The 18,611-nt window shown below is 41.2% G+C and overlaps 1 protein-coding gene across 9 annotated transcripts in view; it reads left to right on the top strand.

Moving 5' to 3' along the window:
* LOC121878193 (regulator of G-protein signaling 9-like) overlaps positions 1-18,611 on the top strand; it is a 241,663-nt gene that overhangs the window by 93,361 nt on the left and 129,691 nt on the right. For all 9 annotated transcript variants that reach the window (XM_042384240.1, XM_042384242.1, XM_042384239.1 and 6 more), the window contains exon 3: positions 10,633-10,729. In XM_042384240.1, the coding sequence (XP_042240174.1) occupies positions 10,633-10,729 (97 nt within the window). The remainder of the gene's footprint in view (positions 1-10,632; positions 10,730-18,611) is intronic.

Below are 18,611 nucleotides of genomic sequence, written 5' to 3'. Positions count from 1 at the left end.
GGATATGCAGAGTGTTGGGGGCAGCTGTGTTGGAGACTAATCAGTATTGGAGGTTATGCAGATTGTTGGGGACAGCTGTGTTGGAGACTAATCAGTATTGGAGGTTATGCAGATTGTTGGGGACAGCTGTGTTGGAGACTAATCATTGTTGGAGGTTATGCAGGTTGTTGGGGGCAGCTGTGTTGGAGACTAATCATTGTTGGAGGATATGCTGATTATTGGGGACAGCTGTGTTGGAGACTAATCAGTATTGGAGGTTATGCAGATTGTTGGGGACAGCTGTGTTGAAGACTAATCATTGTTGGAGGATATGCTGATTGTTGGGGGCAGCTATGTTGGAGACTAATCATTGTTGGAGGATATGCAGACTGTTGGGGGACACCTGTTTTCTAGGTTATGCACATTCTTGGTGTTACAGCATATCATAGTCCCGCTGTTGTTGGAATCACCTCACCACACGGGGCTTCACTTCTTTTACCCATTAGGCTGGACGCTCTATGAAATAACAGTCAAGGTTAATACGCACAGGAATTTGTAGACTACACCTTACTACCACTGTGACAAAGGTGAGGGTGACCTTGCTCAACATTTCCCAAAAGGTAAGACATCTTTATCATACCTTGTGCCAACACTGCATGCTTATTCCACAATAGTCAGGACAGGAAATAGAGGCAGATTAACAATACATAGACTGCTTTTTAAATAACATACACATCACAAATAGAGACAAGCTCCTACAATCCTTGGGGTGGCATAATCACTTATATCACAGGTATCTGCCTTAATCCTAACAAATACCTGCTGTCCCTCTTTACAAACTAAAGGGCACACCTTCACCTTCCTGTATTCACATAAGATCTCATGGGATCAACAAAAAGAAATTCACAATGTCAAAACCCTCAAAAGGTGTCCTTTTAAACAACAACAACGCGAGGAGAGAACCTCTCATTATTACCCATAATCAGTCAAATTATCTACATATCAGACATAGTAATAATCCTTCTGGTACATCAATTAGTTCACTTGGAAAACATGAGTAAAAAATTATTTAATACTCCTTTACATTCTCTTGAGCGCTATAAGTATGGTAAATTATATACAATTAATATTTACTTCTTTTCCAATAAGGGAAACTGCCTTGAGGTTTTACACTAGAGAAAATGTAACTCTTGCAGCAGATAGTAAATAAAATGAACGTGACTCTAGGGGCCTAACACTGGTGACCGCTGTGTTGGAGACTAACCAGTGTTGGAGTTCTTGCAGTGTTGGGGACTGCATATAAGATCTCCGGAACGTGTGTGTGTGTGTGTGTGTGTGTGTGTGTGTAACCCCGCCACCTTAACAAAACCAAACACACCTCACACCCTGAACCTTCACCTCACTCACCAGTACTGAACAAATATCAGAATGACCTGGAAATGAAAAAGAATCATCGTAGGGTAACCTAACCTCCGCCACCTGATTAGAATTTTAATATTTAAGTGTGACAGCTTAACGGTGACCCCGGGCTATTGAGTCGTCTGTCGCTACGAGGACTTGTGCTATAATTGCTATCATCCTATATCGATATCCTTCTATCCTGCTCTACAATTACCAAAGTCCTTCAGTTTCTTATGATAGGAAAATTCGGGAGTCTACACCTTACTTGTTCTGTCTCACCTTAACCATCCACTCTGGCCTTAACCTTCCACTCTGGCCTTAACCTTCCACTCTGGTCTTAACCTTCCACTCTCGCCTTAACCTTCCTCTCTCACCTTAACCTTCCACTCTGACCATCCACTGGTCTCGTAGGGGATACACACAGGCAGGCGGTACAACCACCACCTTCATGATAACTGTCACTTCGTGGGAATTACTGTACCTATACTTTATACTTCAATCTGTATTTTTATTACACTTACCCACGTATAATACAGGAACTCCTTGAATGATATCCTAGTACAGTGGTTACAAGAACTCCATACAGCCAAGTAGATAGAAGAGTTATGACAGGTAGACGAAGTAGATGTGTGAGGCAGGTCGTAGATCAGAGCAACGTACTGTACGGTTTGACTCCTGTAGACACTAGGAGACTAAGGTTATATTTGGAGGTTTTTAAATATAAATTAGCCATCTGAAGTAAGAGAGGATAATACTGGTAGAAGAGAGAGGCTGGAGACAGGTACGGGAGAGACTCGGGGCCGGGGAAACAGGTCCCGACTTTCATTATTTTGTTTATGAATATCGGAACCAAGATTAAGGAAAGTATGGGCGACTCTTGTGTACACTCCAACCATTCTCTAACCAGGAAGAAGTTGTTGTAGTGGTGTGTGGTGGCTGGGTGCCTCAGCTGGTAGTGGTGTGTGGTGGCTGGGTGCCTCAGCTGGTAGTGGTGTGTGGTGGCTGGGTGCCTCAGCTGGTAGTGGTGTGTGGTGGCTGGGTGCCTCAGCTGGTAGTGGTGGCTGGGTGCCTCAGCTGGTAGTGGTGTGTGGGGCTGGGTGCCTCAGCTGGTAGTGGTGTGTGGTGGCTGGGTGCCTCAGCTGGTAGTGGTATTGTGGTGGCTGGGTGCCTCGGCTGGTAGTGGTGTGTGGTGGCTGGGTGCCTCGGCTGGTAGTGGTGTGTAGTGGTGGCTGCAGTGCCTGGCTGGTAGTGAGTGTGTGTTGGCTGGGTGCCTCAGCTGGTAGTGGTGTGTGGTGGCTGGGTGCCTCAGCTGGTAGTGGTGTGTGGTGGCTGGGTGCCTCAGCTGGTAGTGGTGGCTGGGTGCCTCGGCTGGTAGTGGTGTGTAGCGGCTGGGTGCCTCAGTTGGCAGTGGTGGCTAGGTGCCTCGTGTGACTGGGTGGGGAAGGTCGTGTGTACCTCCTGGCCTCCATACCTCCGCCTCACACACCCTGCTTGCGAGGGTAATCCCCAGGGCGTCTCCTTCACTTAAAGGGGAGGCGGTGGCGTCAATGGCCACCTGCTTTAGTGGCCTCGGGCAAGACTCGCTATGTGGTCCTTTCACTGATGAGGGTCTGGCCCACTTGTGTGTGTGTGTGTGTTTGTGTGTGTGTTTGTGTGTGTGTGTGTTTACTCAACTATCTGATGGCGACTGTTAACCCGAAGGCGTCTTACGAAAAGGCTTTAATGAGAAAGAGAGAAGACAGAGAGGGAGAAAAGAGAGGCATAGAGAGGAATGATATAAACCCGTTAATAAACACAATCCTTCAATAAACCGGAAATCCATAAATAATATATTAGAGCACATTAACTTTGAGCTCCATTAACAATACAAGATAGCACCATTAACTCCATTAGAACATAAAGAGGCCATATGGATAGTGTTGTTTAAAATATTGGCGGCGTCTTAATGTTATTGGGTGTCATTAACTCTGGGCGCCATTAGGAGTTGGCTGGCCACCGCACGCCAATTAATCCATTCTAGGAAGACTTTATTACCAGACACATGAGTTTATTCCCTGGATCTCGAGTTTATTCCCTGAACTTCTAGTTTATTCCATGGAACAGTTAGTTTTTTCTTTACTAGTTTATTCCCTGGACCACTAGTTTATTCCCTGGGCCACTAGTTTATTCCCTGGACCACTAGTTTATTCCCTGGACCACTAGTTTATTCCCTGAACAACCAGTTTATTCCCTGAACCACTAGTTTATTCCCTGGACCACTAGTTTATTCCCTGAACAACCAGTTTATTCCCTGAACCACTAGTTTATTCCCTGAACAACCAGTTTATTCCCTAAACCACTAGTTTATTCCCTGAACAACCAGTTTATTCCCTGGACCACTAGTTTATTCCCTGGACCACTAGTTTATTCCCTGAACAACCAGTTTATTCCCTGAACCACTAGTTTATTCCCAAAATATCAATTTATTCCAATGTTCTCAAATATTATCTCTAGATCACTAGTTTATTTCCCAAACCACGAATTTCTTTATCTGGCGGTCACAGTAAAACACACACACGATGACGTAACTTGTGTTGCCAGGTGTATCGTGTGTGTGTGTGTGTGTGTGTGTGTGTGTGTGTGTGTGTGTGTTTTGAATATTATCAGAGAAAAGTATTAATTTGTATTCGTACAGTACGTAAAATTTATTACATGATGTGGAGTATTTTGTTCACACACACACACACACACACACACACACACACACACACACATTTACCCTTCTCTCAATTGGCCCCTATGAGTGTTGTGAGGTAATAAACAGCATTAATTGTCCCTTTATATAACAAGTCTCTCTCTCTCTCTCTCTCTCTCTCTCTCTTTACCCTTCTCTCAATTGGCCCCTATGAGTGTTGTGAGGTAATAAACAGCATTAATTGTCCCTTTATATAACAAGTCTCTCTCTCTCTCTGACGTATTACTCCCATTACTTAAGAAATCTCTCTCTCTCTCGTTGTCTCTCCTCTGATGAACACAAACACAAGAAGCAGAGAGAGAGAGGTCGTGTTTCTTGCCTGATGACCCGTTAACAACAGTGAGGATACACACAGTATGTTTACTACACTCTGGCCAGCACTGCACTTGATCATCTTTACTTCCTCAAATGTAAAATTAGGTACCCATTCCCAGCTGGGTGAATTAAAGGTGCCCCGGGCTCGAATCTGCGACCCTATAGATAGGAAGGGAGCGCTGTGACCACTTGGCCGGCGTACCTCACCTTACATTAGTTATTTAGACAGAGAACTTCTTCAGGGAGAGGCTGCTGGGACGGTCAAGGACATATGTAGTGGAAAGGGAAGAAGGGCTGGTTAAGGGGGAGGGGAGGGAGGGTGTTTGGGGAGGGGGAAGAAGGTATGGGTAAAGGTAGAAGGGGGAGGAAGGGTGTTTGGGGAGAGGGAGAAAAAGAGGGGAAGGGAAGGGGTCGTAATGGAAGGATATATTAGGGGGAGGTGGAGCGAGGTAGGAAGGGGATGGGTAATGGGTCGAGAAGGAGGGGAGGGGTAACCTGGCTTTTCATGACATCATCACGACACAGCTTACCCTACCCTAACCCAACCTAACCTTGAGGCTTCTTAAGTTGAAATTTCTTTAAAACCTTAGGACTCTCTCTCTCTCTCTCTCTCTCTCTCTCTCTCTCTCTCTCTCTCTCCTCGTCCTTGACCACGCCACAGGGGTTCGTGACTAGGGCCAGGTGGTGATCGTGTCCCTCAGGTAGTTAGCGGCCGGCGTCCAGGAAGAGCTCATGAGGTAATAGCTGAAGGAAGGAACCCAACCTGGCCTGTGTGTGGCCCCAGGCAGCCTCAGTCTTGGTGGTGGTGATGGGCAGTGATGTGTGGTCCCCTCCCCTCACTTCCCCTCCTGCTAACTCTTCATGTTGATACCTTTTAAGACAACGGCGTGTGCGTGCTGTGTGTTGTAAAGTAGCTTATTCACTTCGCGTTTCGTGTTGCGAGTCATGGTCGCTGTGATGTGTTTTAAACAAGCTGTTGTAAGTGTTAGCTTGTTAGTGTTGTCACAGCGGGTGGAAAACTTTCGTCATTGTAGGAATCAAAGATTTTTGAGACATCAGATATTGAGGATTTGTTTCTACATAGTAAGTGTGTAGGAAGTGACCTCTGCTTACCTGTGATAAGGTGTGCAGCCTTACCGCCTATCCTAAGGGTCTTTGATTCGATCCCGTGGAGTCCCTTGTCCATCAAACTGTTCTTGGGTGCCTAACTTTACAGTTGGGGAAGTGAAGGCGGTCTACTGTAGTGCAGGCCACGGTGCCTCCTTGTAGACCAGAGCCTCACGCCATGACTGTGTCGCTGATGTATTGTTCAAGTTGTTCACCAGATAACACTTCAGAAATATACATGACAGAGATATTGAATATCTTCTTGTTTACCATAATGATGTGTCCGGTATGTTTCATTTTTTCCAATCTGAGAGTAAATTTTTAGAGATTACAGCCGAAACTCACACGTGTATACAATGCACTCTACGTTTATCGTGAAAGATATTTGTTCAAAGTGTTAAGTGAACATTTCAGATTTACAGCTGCCTTCTTGCGTCATGTTCCTCGCCTCACAGGTGACTCGGTACATGTCGTACACTCCAGGACTGAAGCCGTGAACAGCCGCAATGATTAAATTTTTTTAAACCGCATGTGATTTTTTAAGAAGTATTTTATCTTATTTTAATTTAGATTTTTAAAATTATTAAGCTACTCATTTTATCTATATCTTATATTTTTAACTTATAATTTTCCTTATTGACAGAGGTCCATGATTTTAGTCCTAGAGTGTTCAACTGCCTTGTACGTCATACGATTTCTTTAAATTAAAAAATCCTTGTTTCAATAAAAAAAGTAAAATCGGCGAAGAGAGATATTTTGCTCTCATGTGTGGTGGGTTGTCCGATACTCCTCCAGAATATTAATGTTCACTAATGTGTTTCTTAGTGTGTTGTAAGAGAGGCGCCACACGATGATGATAACTCCAGTATTTATGACGCTGCAGTCAAGTAATTAGAAATCGGATTTTTATCACCTGAAGATTAGGAACTCCAGCTTAATTCTCCTGAAGTTTATCTGACTTAGCGTTATCTGGAGGGGTTAGATTAGGTTAGGTTAGGGTAGGTTTGGTTGGGTTGTCATTAAGCTTAGGTTAGGTTAGGTTAGGTTAGGTTAGGTTAGGTTAGATTAGGTTAGGTTAGGTTAGGGTAGGTTTGGTTGGGTTATCATTAAGGTTAGGTTAGGTTAGGTTATCATTAAGGTTAGGTTAGGTTAGGTTATCATTAAGGTGGTTAATCTTGAGGTGAAAAAACTAGGGGCTAATCTTCAGGTGATTTGTTTTCTTCACGGAGCTCCTACAGGATGTGAGGACCTCCTTCATGAAGCTGATGTGTGTGTGTGTGTTTATCCCCGTCACTCAGGTCTCCTTTGTCACCTCCTCCAAGAATCACCAGCACATATAAAGGCTTAATATATTGATGTCTGTTTGTTTGTTACATTTAACTTGAAAAACAAAAACAAAAACACTGAGACACATAATAATGGAGGAAACTGCAGCGGGCCTATTGGTCCATACTGGGCAGTCCCATTTACACCCAACTCCTATTGCTCATATATCCATCCAACCTATGTTTGAAGCCATCCAGTGTATTTGAGTTATTGATGATGTTTGGTAACTTGTTCCACTCATCCACTACTCTATTTCCAAACCAATGTTTACCTATTTCGCGCCTAAATCTAAATTTGTCTAATTTAATACCATTGCTACGAGTTCGCTCCTGGTTGGATAGTTTGAGTACCTTTGTTATTATCACCTTTGTTTAACCCTGACTTCCATTTATATACCTCGACCATATCGCCCCTCACTCTACGTCTCTCGAGGGAGTGCAAATGAAGATGCTTTAACCTGTCTCTGTACTCAAGGTTCCTAATGCCCGGGATAAGTCACGTCATTCTCCTCTGAATTCTTTCAAGAGATTCTATATCCATTCTGTAGTGCGGTGACCAGAACTGAACCACGTAATCCAAGTGAGATCTCACAAGCGCAAGATATAGTTTGAGGATGACCTCGCTAATCTTGTAAATAACACTCCTTTGTATGAACCCAAGTACTTTATTACCCTTGTTTCGAGCAAATACACATTGTTTACACGGTTTAAGATCCCTACTTATCATTACGCTTCAATCTTTCTCAGTCTTGTTGATATTATCTGAATAAATCATTCTTCGTTCACTACTAACTTCTCTCTTTAAACCATTAATTCAAACCCCATATTCGTCGCCTCTTTTCACTTTTCTTTTGTGAATATTATAACGTCACTTAACCATCTGGGTGAGATATTAATTTCACTAACCAAGGTCTTGAATTTGTTTTTGTTTTTAAGTAAAATGTTATATGTCTTGGTTCCTGGTACTGGTCTTCTCAACATCCCGGGGTGACCTCAGGTGTTACTCGAACCTCGTTAATGAATTTTATCAATTTATGTATAAAAGAATTAATTAATCGTTCCTTCTCTTTTTATTACCCAACTCAGGCGGTCCTCCTTACCAAACTTTACACTGAAATCGTCCATTATACTCGTAATTGAATATCTATTAAACTTTGCATATTATATATACATTTTTGAGTCTCCGTAAGACTTTTCAAACACCTCATCTTTATTATAATTGTTTAATTGTTGGTTTATAAAGCTGATTTATTGACAAGTTCTTCATTTATATTTAAACACGACTAAGAACCAGATCTCTGACAATGACCAATATTCGTTTGCAAAATTTCCCAACTCCCTTCCTTAGAAGAGTATCTGAAACTCTCATTATTTTGCACCAACATCCACTAATGGTGTTGGAACATGTTTGTCTGACTTCACTGATCTTTTATCTTTGGTGAGAAATGAGAAGCATGAATATAAAGGAATCCTAAGTTTTGTATTGTATTTTATCTGCCAATTTTATGTTTTAAGAATTAAGTTATTTGTATCTATTAAAGAAGAATATTAGAATTTATTATAGTTGTTTACGTGTAGCTCAGCGGTGTGTGGTGATGCACCTTGAGTTATGGTGCCATATTATTTGGTGGTATTTTAAAGATAAACAAAGTTCACTTACTCAAAGAAGAATTGAAAATAGATATCAAGTGAAATTCTCTTTGTATAAGCATTTTGAAAGTTAGTCAGTCGTCAGTGGTTTGTGGTGTATGTTGGAGAGATGAGTGACGAGGGGCAACACTCAGCTGGGGAGACTTGATATATTCCTGGGTCACTCGGGTCTTCCTCTTATGTTGTACGAGTTCCGGGACAAAGATAGTCCACATTTATGTTTTTCATCCCAACGAGTTAGGAATCACGTGAAGATTAACCCCCCGCCCCCCCTCACCCAACCTTCCTATATCATAAGATTAACCATACTAAAGTTAATTTAGGGTTTAAGTTTGTTTTAGGGCAGTTAATCATAAGGTGGAATAAGTCAGGAGGTCTAATCTTCAGGTGCTCCACAGTGTGTCTCAGGGTAGTACCAAGCTCAGGAACGACTCGAGTGTAGGACTATAACGACTGCGTCCTGGAACAACTCTGGTACTTGCTGACGGACACAAGAAATCATCAGAAACCGTCAGCACGAGTGTAGGACTTAGGTGCGGGCTGGAGAGGATGTAGGGAGGGTGTATGAGGAACCGTCAACATAAAACTGCTTACAAAACTATCTGGAGTGTGATGGCGGCTGACACTTGCCACTGATACTCCTAATGATCAGTGAGTCTAGTGCAACCCGAGGAACCTTATACCCCCTTATACCCCCTTATACCCCCTTCCTGCCTCTCTCTCTGACCTGACCCAGCATGGGGACTGGCGCCGGTATAAGGGCTAGGCGGGTCAGGCCTCTACCCCGGCAGCAAAAGGATGTGGTCAAGACTTCGGTGATGAAGGGCGAGGAGGATACTCTCTCCTGTGTAGGTGTCGTAACTCACAACACCTGTAGGATGATGATAGTCTTAACTCACAACTCTCTCTCTTGAATAACTTAATGTAAACCCAACTTATCATTCACCATACATAATGAACACAGAAGCGTGATACATTGTTTTTGTTCATTTCTTCTGTATCTTGCATTACCATCTTTAATTGTTTCTACGTAATTTGTTCTCACATTTAAGGTTTATAGAACAAATTTAGGTTGATTTTTAGTATTATATATTTGTGATAATATTTTCTTTTGTAGTTTTTTTTTTTTACCTTGTTTGTATGAAATGGTTTTGTAGTTTAATGGGAGGTGTGTGTGTGTGTGTGTGTGTGTGTGTGTGTGTGTGTTATCTTTGTGTAGGTGTACAATATGTTTCTTCACAGGTTCCAATAATATAACTACAGGTATTTACGGTTTTCATAAAATATATTCCGTATATATGTGATATTTATTTTTCAAACTAATAATAAAAATCAAGTCTTTTAATTTTGCAAGTTTTTTTTATGAATTAATTATCTACTTTGTATTTAATTTTATACTTTTTAGGATATAATTTGCTTATGAAAATAATCCGAGGATGATTATTGTAGTGAATGCAATATTGATAATAAGTCGAAAGGAACTTAATGGTTGAGTCTGGCCAGGTATATTGTCAGCCAGGCGAGGACACTGCCCCCTTGCCTTCCTCCGGTGGCTGCAGGTTATGAGAATGTTGCAAGAGACAAAGTGGTGTTATTGCACATTTCTCACTCGTTAATGTGTTAGTGTTGCAGTTACTTCATCGATAATTGTCCATGTCTGAAGGTTAGGTTAAGTTAGGTTTGTGTTTGAATATGTTCGGTTATGGCTGCTTAGGTTAAGGTTGTTTAAGTTAAGTTTGTGTTAGGTTAGGTTAGGTTTGTGTGTGCGCCAGTGAAGTGGGTGACGTATTGTGTGATAAATGTCTGTTTTTTAGATGTTGTTTAGATTAATTTCATAAGACTTGTAGCCATTGGTGTGGGTTCGACTGCTGTATGTGGCAAAGTGGTGTTGACATAGGAACACAGCAGTAAAGGTCACTACAGCAGTATGTTGACCCAGGCGAGGCAGCTGCTGTTACACCCAACCATTATCACTCGTGTATCTGTCTAACCATTATTTATTAACTTACTAACGTGGCTGTGTTAAACATGAGAGTTCATACACAGCAGTGGAGTATGTTTAGCACCATCACAGTCGGAGGAAGTCAATGTTTTGTGACGAGTGTTTTTGTTCGCCCACAGATGGAGGCACTAGTGAGAGAGATGCAGGACCCGGAGACTGGGGTACCCATCAGAAGCCAGAAACTGTTCCTCACTTCCATCCCCTCCGCCTTCATGGGTAAGTAGACTCCTGCCATATCTAAGCATGTGTTACTTAAGGCTTCTAGTTTGTGTATAGAAACTAGTAATGAGACACGTGGTCACCATCCGCCGGTAATGTGTATGGTAACTAGGAGGGAGGGACATGTACGTACATGTCAACAAAGGTTTTATGCCTGCAGTCTGCTCGAAAATATATTTATCGTCCCTTTAGTGGGGTAGAAGTCGTGGACGTCTCTGAAAAGTAACCGGAGTACCATCACAACTGTCCCAAAACGTGGTCCTTGACGCTGATCGTAAGTATGTACCGGAGTTAATGGACCTTTGCCCCCCCCCCCTCCGTGTGTTGGCGGCACAGGGGGGTTGTCATGATGGTTGAGTGTTAAGGCTGATTCCACTTTTTCTCCCAACCAACATTTATGGGAGAGTCGAAGCAGGTGAATGGTTAATCCTGCTCCCCCTCTTGGCTTAAGTTATGGTCCTGGTATGAAGCACCGCCTCACACGTCAACCCCAGCTTAACACAACTTGTCCCCTGCGTGTTCGAGAAAACTTCATTGATTTATATTTCGTAAATTAGTGTGCATAATTTGTGATCTAATATAATGTGGACGAGCTTTACTACAGCAGCGGCGGTGGGTCTTTCACGGGTGACCCAGAGTGAACACCTGTACTGTCTAGATTCTTTCTCGTTATTCTCTTCGTCGTCACTTGTCACTTCACTAGCATCGGTCGGTCATGTACTGGCTCTTAAATGTAGCTGAACATGATCCAATGTTGGTTAGGGTTTGCCTTAAATGTGCTCCAACACTGTGTGGCAAGTCACTCCATAGATGTTAGCTCTGACACTTTTCTGTACTTGTGGCTTCGTTTACTTAAAAATGTGATCTCGAGTAGGGCGTCCAGCGTCCACAGACTCGAAAACTCTAGCAAAGAAGAAAGATAGATTTTTCAGACAAGAATGACCTCTGGTAAAGCCATGCTGAGAGTTATTAATCAACTTGTGCTTTTCATGGTGATTTCGAATTGAATTTGCAACTAGTGATTTCAGTATTTTTCCTACAATTGATGGAACACTGATTAGGCTTTAGTTGGAGGATAGTGATCAATTTTCCATTTTGAAAATCGGTTTATTACTTTAGCTAAAAGGTGCACTAACGTCTTTCAAACGTTCCTTTAAAACTAACAAATATCTCAACTGGACCTGGCGACTATAGGTTTCAGTTTTTCTATTTATTTGCCAATTTCGTTAATAGTCACTACTATTTACATGCTTTATTTTCTTCACTTGTCTCTATAAATTATAAATGGTAACTACCTCAAGGGTCATATTGAAATCCTCACTTATGAAAACGTATCTAAAAATCTATTTAAACATTGCTCATTTCCTCTCGTTATCAGTTAGTTGTCGTGAATCTGTTTAGTTTGGTTCAGTCTTGTCACGGCTTTAGTTTGATACATTTGAAATAATCCTTTTAGGTTAGTCTGGGCATCTGTGACCACTTTAACTTCATAATCTCTCTCTGCTTGCCTCATACCCTTCTTGACCCTTCAGGTTACCTCAGTGAAATAATTATGAAGGTGAACGTCAGCCTGCTTGATTCGTCTTTATGTACCCTTTTCCGACTAATAGTATTCTTTAAGTAATTATTCATCCATTTGGGGTCATTATTACTCTTATTTTAGTTGTTTATACAATATATATAGTGTTCTTGGACTTAAAGCAACTCAATATTTACAATTTTATGGTACCTGTCCACAGTGAATCTGGATGTTAGATCATTTGCGGTCACTTCTGGTGGGTCATGTAACGACGTAATCTCGGCCTAACACTCTCCCTCGGGAGCTAATGGCGTTTTCCCTCTGAGAGACTCTCCATGTTATTCCGAATATTATCACTTTATGAACGCTGGTTCCTAGATCACTCCCTACGTCCTCATTATTAATTAGATTCATCTACATGGTGACCGAACTGTTTAAGGAGCCAATTTTAACTTTCCCGTTAACTTAGAGCAATCCATTTTACTATAGTTAAAGTCTCCTACAATTCAAACGTTATTTCACCCCAAATAAATTACCCTTCAACACATATTAAGAATTGGTTGTCTATATATTGCTCCTATAATCAAATTCTCCCCCACCTTCGTCCAGCTGTACCCAAACTGCTTCTGTGATCAATGTGGTTTTAATTCCCCTATTTGATGCCACACTTCAAATTATTCCTGACAGGCTGCCACACTTCCCCCTTTCCTAATCTTCCTATTTGTGTGAAATAATTTCTATCCCTAAATTTGATAAATTACAGCTAACTCGAACGAATATATAGTTATCCAGAATTCTGTGAGTGCTTTTATATTGATTTTTTCTGTGCATACCAGAGCTCTGATTTACTGCATCTTATTTCTAATAATTCTACTATTTACGTAGTGGATATTGGATATTTAAGCTTATTTTGAGTCTAACCTCTGTCGAGTTTTGGGCTTAACTCTCCCTGACCAATTTTTATTTATGGTCGCTTATGAAAAATTCTTGGCACCCAAGGTAGCTCCCCCCCCTACCCTCCAACTCTCATGCTTCTGTGTTCCCCAAGCAGTTTAAAAACCTTGTGATCTTATCAAATGCCCTCTCTCGAGAGCGAGAGAGATAGCCAGGGCTGCCTGGATAAATGCACCCCATCCCTTGCATATAAGTCCCTCTTACCGTAAAAGTTTTCCCATTTGTTGACGAACGGAACAGCAACTGATTTGCAATATCTGCCCATTCTCTATACAACACCACGCATGGCAGGGATCCCTCCCTTCCTACTTGTACTATATATAGCTGCCTTGAACTTACCAAGGAGCTCGTCACTCTTATATTGGCCATTATTGTTGGCTCCTGTACTAAGGCAGATTATGGGTTTGTTCCCATTGTCAGACTTGACGTTGTCCATCACATCAACTGCCACCCACTTCAGCTCCGGACAAACACACCCTCGTCCTGCTGCTTCTATCCTTGTTACATAAGACACGATCCGTGTACTTCACCTGTGAGTCACATAATGTTGTCTTACCTTCAATGTTCACCTTATATATTTCCTTTTTACTGTCTAATTTCTCCCCCAGACAACTTAAAGAGTTAGAACACTTAGTTGCCTTTGTCTTCTTCACCACTACCCCTGTCGCCCCCTCTCTTCACCAGTTTCCACTGCTCGGCGGCATTGTCTATCCCAGACTCTTCCAGCCACTTCCCAGTCTCACATTCTCCTTCACCTACACCAACTCAACAATGAGCTGCTCCCAGCTAACACCCGACATGGCTACGCCACTTCACTTTGATAATCCCAGGAACTAACTTGACATAAATTTCCTTTTGTGCTGTCAGTGATCAACTGAGTGAGGTCTGTTTGTGAGATCTGTAACGACAAGCCTGGTTTTATCATAGCAACAGTAAGCCTGGTTGTGACACGTTAACAGTAAGCCTGGTTGTGACACGTTAACAGTAAGCCTGGTTGTGACACGTTAACAGTAAGCCTGGTTGTGACACGTTAACAGTAAGCCTGGTTGTGACAGAAACAGCAGCCGTTGACTCCCAATATACAATAGATATTTACAAACCTTAATTGTGTCTGAATTTTTCGTCACTGAATTGTTCCACTCACTCCCAAACATAAACCATGTGTCATTGTGTCCATATCATTGGTCAGTGTCACCACGACGAAGATGACACACACACACACACACACACACACACACGCACACGCGCTCGCCATCAGTGAGACGAGATGACCTGATACACCCCTATTCGCTGCTTCACTGGATAGCCCGGCCAATGGGTACATAGGGCGGGGCCTCCCAACCAAACACACCACCTCAGTCCCCTCCAACCACACTGAATACTGCTGGCTCCTCTTCAGTCCCCTGTAACCGCACACAACACTACTGGCGCTTCCTCAGTCCTCTCCTCAGTCTCCCCTCAGTCCCCAATCTCACACAACACTACTGGCTCCTCTTCAATCCTCTCCTCAGTCCCATCCAACCACACACACACACACACACACTACTAGCCCCTCTTCAGTCCCCCTCCTCAGTCCCCTCTCAGTCCTCTCTCGCACACAACACCACTGGCCGGTGCTGCGGGAGAACACTATTGTACAGTACATACATCCTGAATAAATGAGCAAAGATTTACACAACTCTTGGCGCTCTCAAAGACTCCATTACAACTTCTATCATTTCCTCTCCTCCCCCTTCTTCTCCCTCTTCCCTTTTCTCCCCTCCCTCCTCTCTTCTCTCCCCCTTTGCACCAACCTCTCTCTCTTTCCTTCTTCCCCCTCTCCTCCTTTTCCTTATTCCTCCTCCTCCTCCTCCTCCCTCCCTCCTCCTCCCCTCCCTCCTCCTCCCTCCTCCCCTCCCCCCCCCAAACACCCTTGAGAAAAAAAGCTTTTATGGTCTCCCTAAAGACCGAAATAGCCCGAGTAAGAATGCCACTGTTATGAACCGGTGTTGGCAAAGACCAGAGTGACGATGAATGATGACCAGAGTGACGATGAATGATGACCTGAGTGACGATGAATGATGACCAGAGTGACGATGAATGATGACTAGAGTGACGATGAATAAAACACCAGAATGACGATGAATGACGACTGAAAGACCAGAGTGACGATGAATGATGAATGAAAGACCAGTGCGACGATGAATGATGAATAAAAGACCAGAGTGACGATGAATGATGAATGAAAGACCAAAGAGACGATGAATGATGACCAAAGAGACGATGAATGATGACCAAAGAAACGATGAATGATGACCAAAGAGACGATGAATAATGACCAAAGTGACGATGAATGATGAAGGAAAGACCAAAGTGACGATGAATGATGAATGCAAGACCAAAGCGACGATGAATGATGAATAAAAGCGATATAGATACTGGGAGGGTAACTCATCTTGGTTCCTAATGGACAGTATGGCGGAAGAGGGAGGAAATTTTGTTGAGATTGGATCAAAATTGGGTGTGAAATTCTTGGAGGAGGGCGTAGGGGAGAAGGAGGAGGGCGGTGGCGGAGGCGGAGGATTAAGAGGAGGATGAGGGTGAAAATGAGGAGGATGATGAGGGAAGAGAGGAGGATGAGTGGGGCGGAGGATTAGGAGGGTGGAGGAGGAGGATGACTGAGGAGGAGGTGATCGGGGAGAAAAGCCTCGAGGCAGGGAACTACACCGAATAGTTTCTGGGGAATTTTACCCGCCACTGAAAAATAAGACCTTAGTTTGGAGGTGAGTATTAAGGGAAAGTTCCCCGCCGCTTCCCTAACTGTTGCATAGTTAGGGAAGAAAGTTGCCGCAGGAATCGATGAGTTGCCAGCGTATGTTTTTTTTTCTTCCCTTATTTATTTATAGTTTTTTATATGACTACTTATTTTGTTGAAGACTTTGAATTTATTGAATGGAATATTATTGTTATCTTTTAGAAATTTTCGTTTGTAATGTCGGATCACCTGAAGATTAGTCCCCCGTCCATTTAATCATGTTTAAATAACCCTAATGCTAACAGGACGGTTAGGTTAGGTTAGCTGAGTCTTCTACTAATTAACATTACTTGGTGTGGCTGTGTTAATGATGTAAACACAGCCACGTTAGTAAGTTAACAAATAACATTATTAACACAGCCAGTAAGTTAATAAATAACATTATTAACACAGCCACGTTAGTAAGTTAATAAATAACATTATTAACACAGCCTCGTTAGTAAGTTAATAAATAACATTATTAACACAGCCACGTTAGTAAGTTAACAAATAACATTATTAACACAGCCACGTTAGTAAGTTAATAAATAACATTATTAACACAGCCACGTTAGTAAGTTAACAAATAACATTATTAACATATTAACACAGCCACGTTAGTAAGTTAATAAATAACATTATTAACACAGCCACGTTAGTAAGTTAATAAATAACATTATTAACACAGCCGTTAGTAAGTTAACAAATAACATTATTAACACAGCCACGTTAGTAAGTTAACAAATAACATTATTAACACAGCCACGTTAAAGTTAATAAATAACATTATTAACACAGCCACGTTAGTAAGTTAATAAATAACATTATTAACACAGCCACGTTAGTAAGTTAACAAATAACATTATTAACACAGCTACGTTAGTAAGTTAATAAATAACATTATTAACACAGCCACGTTAGTAAGTTAACAAATAACATTATTAACACAGCCACGTTAGTAAGTTAACAAATAACATTATTAACACAGCCACGTTAGTAAGTTAATAAATAACATTATTAACACAGCCACGTTAGTAAGTTAATAAATAACATTATTAACACAGCCACGTTAGTAAGTTAACAAATAACATTATTAACACAGCCACGTTAGTAAGTTAACAAATAACATTATTAACACAGCCACGTTAGTAAGTTAACAAAACATATTAACATTAGTTTAACACAACATTATTAACACAGCCACGTTAGTAAGTTAATAATAACATTATTAACACAGCCACGTTAGTAAGTTAACAAATAACATTATTAACACAGCCACGTTAGTAAGTTAACAAATAACATTATTAACACAGCCACGTTAGTAAGTTAACAAATAACATTATTAACACAGCCACGTTAGTAAGTTAACTAATAACATATTACACAGCTTATTAACACAGCCACGTTAGTAAGTTAACTAAATAACATTATTAACACAGCCACGTTAGTAAGTTACTAAATAACATTATTAACACAGCCACGTTAGTAAGTTAATAAATAACATTATTAACACAGCCACGTTAGTAAGTTAATAAATAACATTATTAACACAGCCACGTTAGTAAGTTAATAAATAACATTATTAACACAGCCACGTTAGTAAGTTAACAAATAACATTATTAACACAGCCACGTTAGTAAGTTAATAAATAACATTATTAACACAGCCACGTTAGTAAGTTAACTAAATAACATTATTAACACAGCCACGTTAGTAAGTTAATAAATAACATTATTAACACAGCCACGTTAGTAAGTTAATAAATAACATTATTAACACAGCCTCGTTAGTAAGTTAATAAATAACATTATTAACACAGCCACGTAGTAAGTTAACAAATAACATTATTAACACAGCCACGTTAGTAAGTTAATAAATAACATTATTAACACAGCCACGTTAGTAAGTTAATAAATAACATTATTAACACAGCCACGTTAGTAAGTTAATAAATAACATTATTAACACAGCCACGTTAGTAAGTTAATAAATAACATTATTAACACAGCCACGTTAGTAAGTTAACAAATAACATTATTAACACAGCCACGTTAGTAAGTTAATAAATAACATTATTAACACAGCCACGTTAGTAAGTTAATAAATAATGGTTAGACAGATACACGAGTGATAATGGTTGGGTGTAAACAGCAGCTGCCTCGCCTGGGTCAACATACTACTGTAGTGGCCTTTACTGCTGAGAAGCTTTATACCAGTGACTTGGTTGTGTGAGTGGAGACCCTTAAGTGTTACCACAACCAGCATAGGTTCTTATGGTGACCTATTTAACGCATTGTATCGCCGACCTAACCTTAACCTAACTTTAACCAAACCCTATTCTAACTTTAACCATATTCTTATCCTAACTTTAACCTAATTATAACCTAACCGTAATCTAAATTAACCTTAACCTAACCTAACCAAACAGTACTTTATTTTGACTTTTTAAAAATGTGACTTTCCAATGTGACTTTCCCCAACCAATTTTATGACTTTTTTCCCTCTACCCTTCCCTTCTACTTCCCCCAGTGACTTTTTTCCCCCCTTGTGACTTTTTTCCCGGATACGGTCTCAGCTCAGGGCGAGGCAGCCACAAGAGAGGAGTGGGTCGCTACCACTGACAGCTAGCCAG

The sequence above is a fragment of the Homarus americanus genome, unplaced genomic scaffold (assembly GCF_018991925.1).
Source record: "Homarus americanus isolate GMGI-L3 unplaced genomic scaffold, GMGI_Hamer_2.0 scaffold45562, whole genome shotgun sequence".
NCBI classification, from domain to species: Eukaryota; Metazoa; Arthropoda; class Malacostraca; order Decapoda; family Nephropidae; genus Homarus; species Homarus americanus.
The sequence above is the reverse complement of the archived record's forward strand: the minus strand, read 5'-3'. Positions and strand labels throughout refer to the sequence as shown.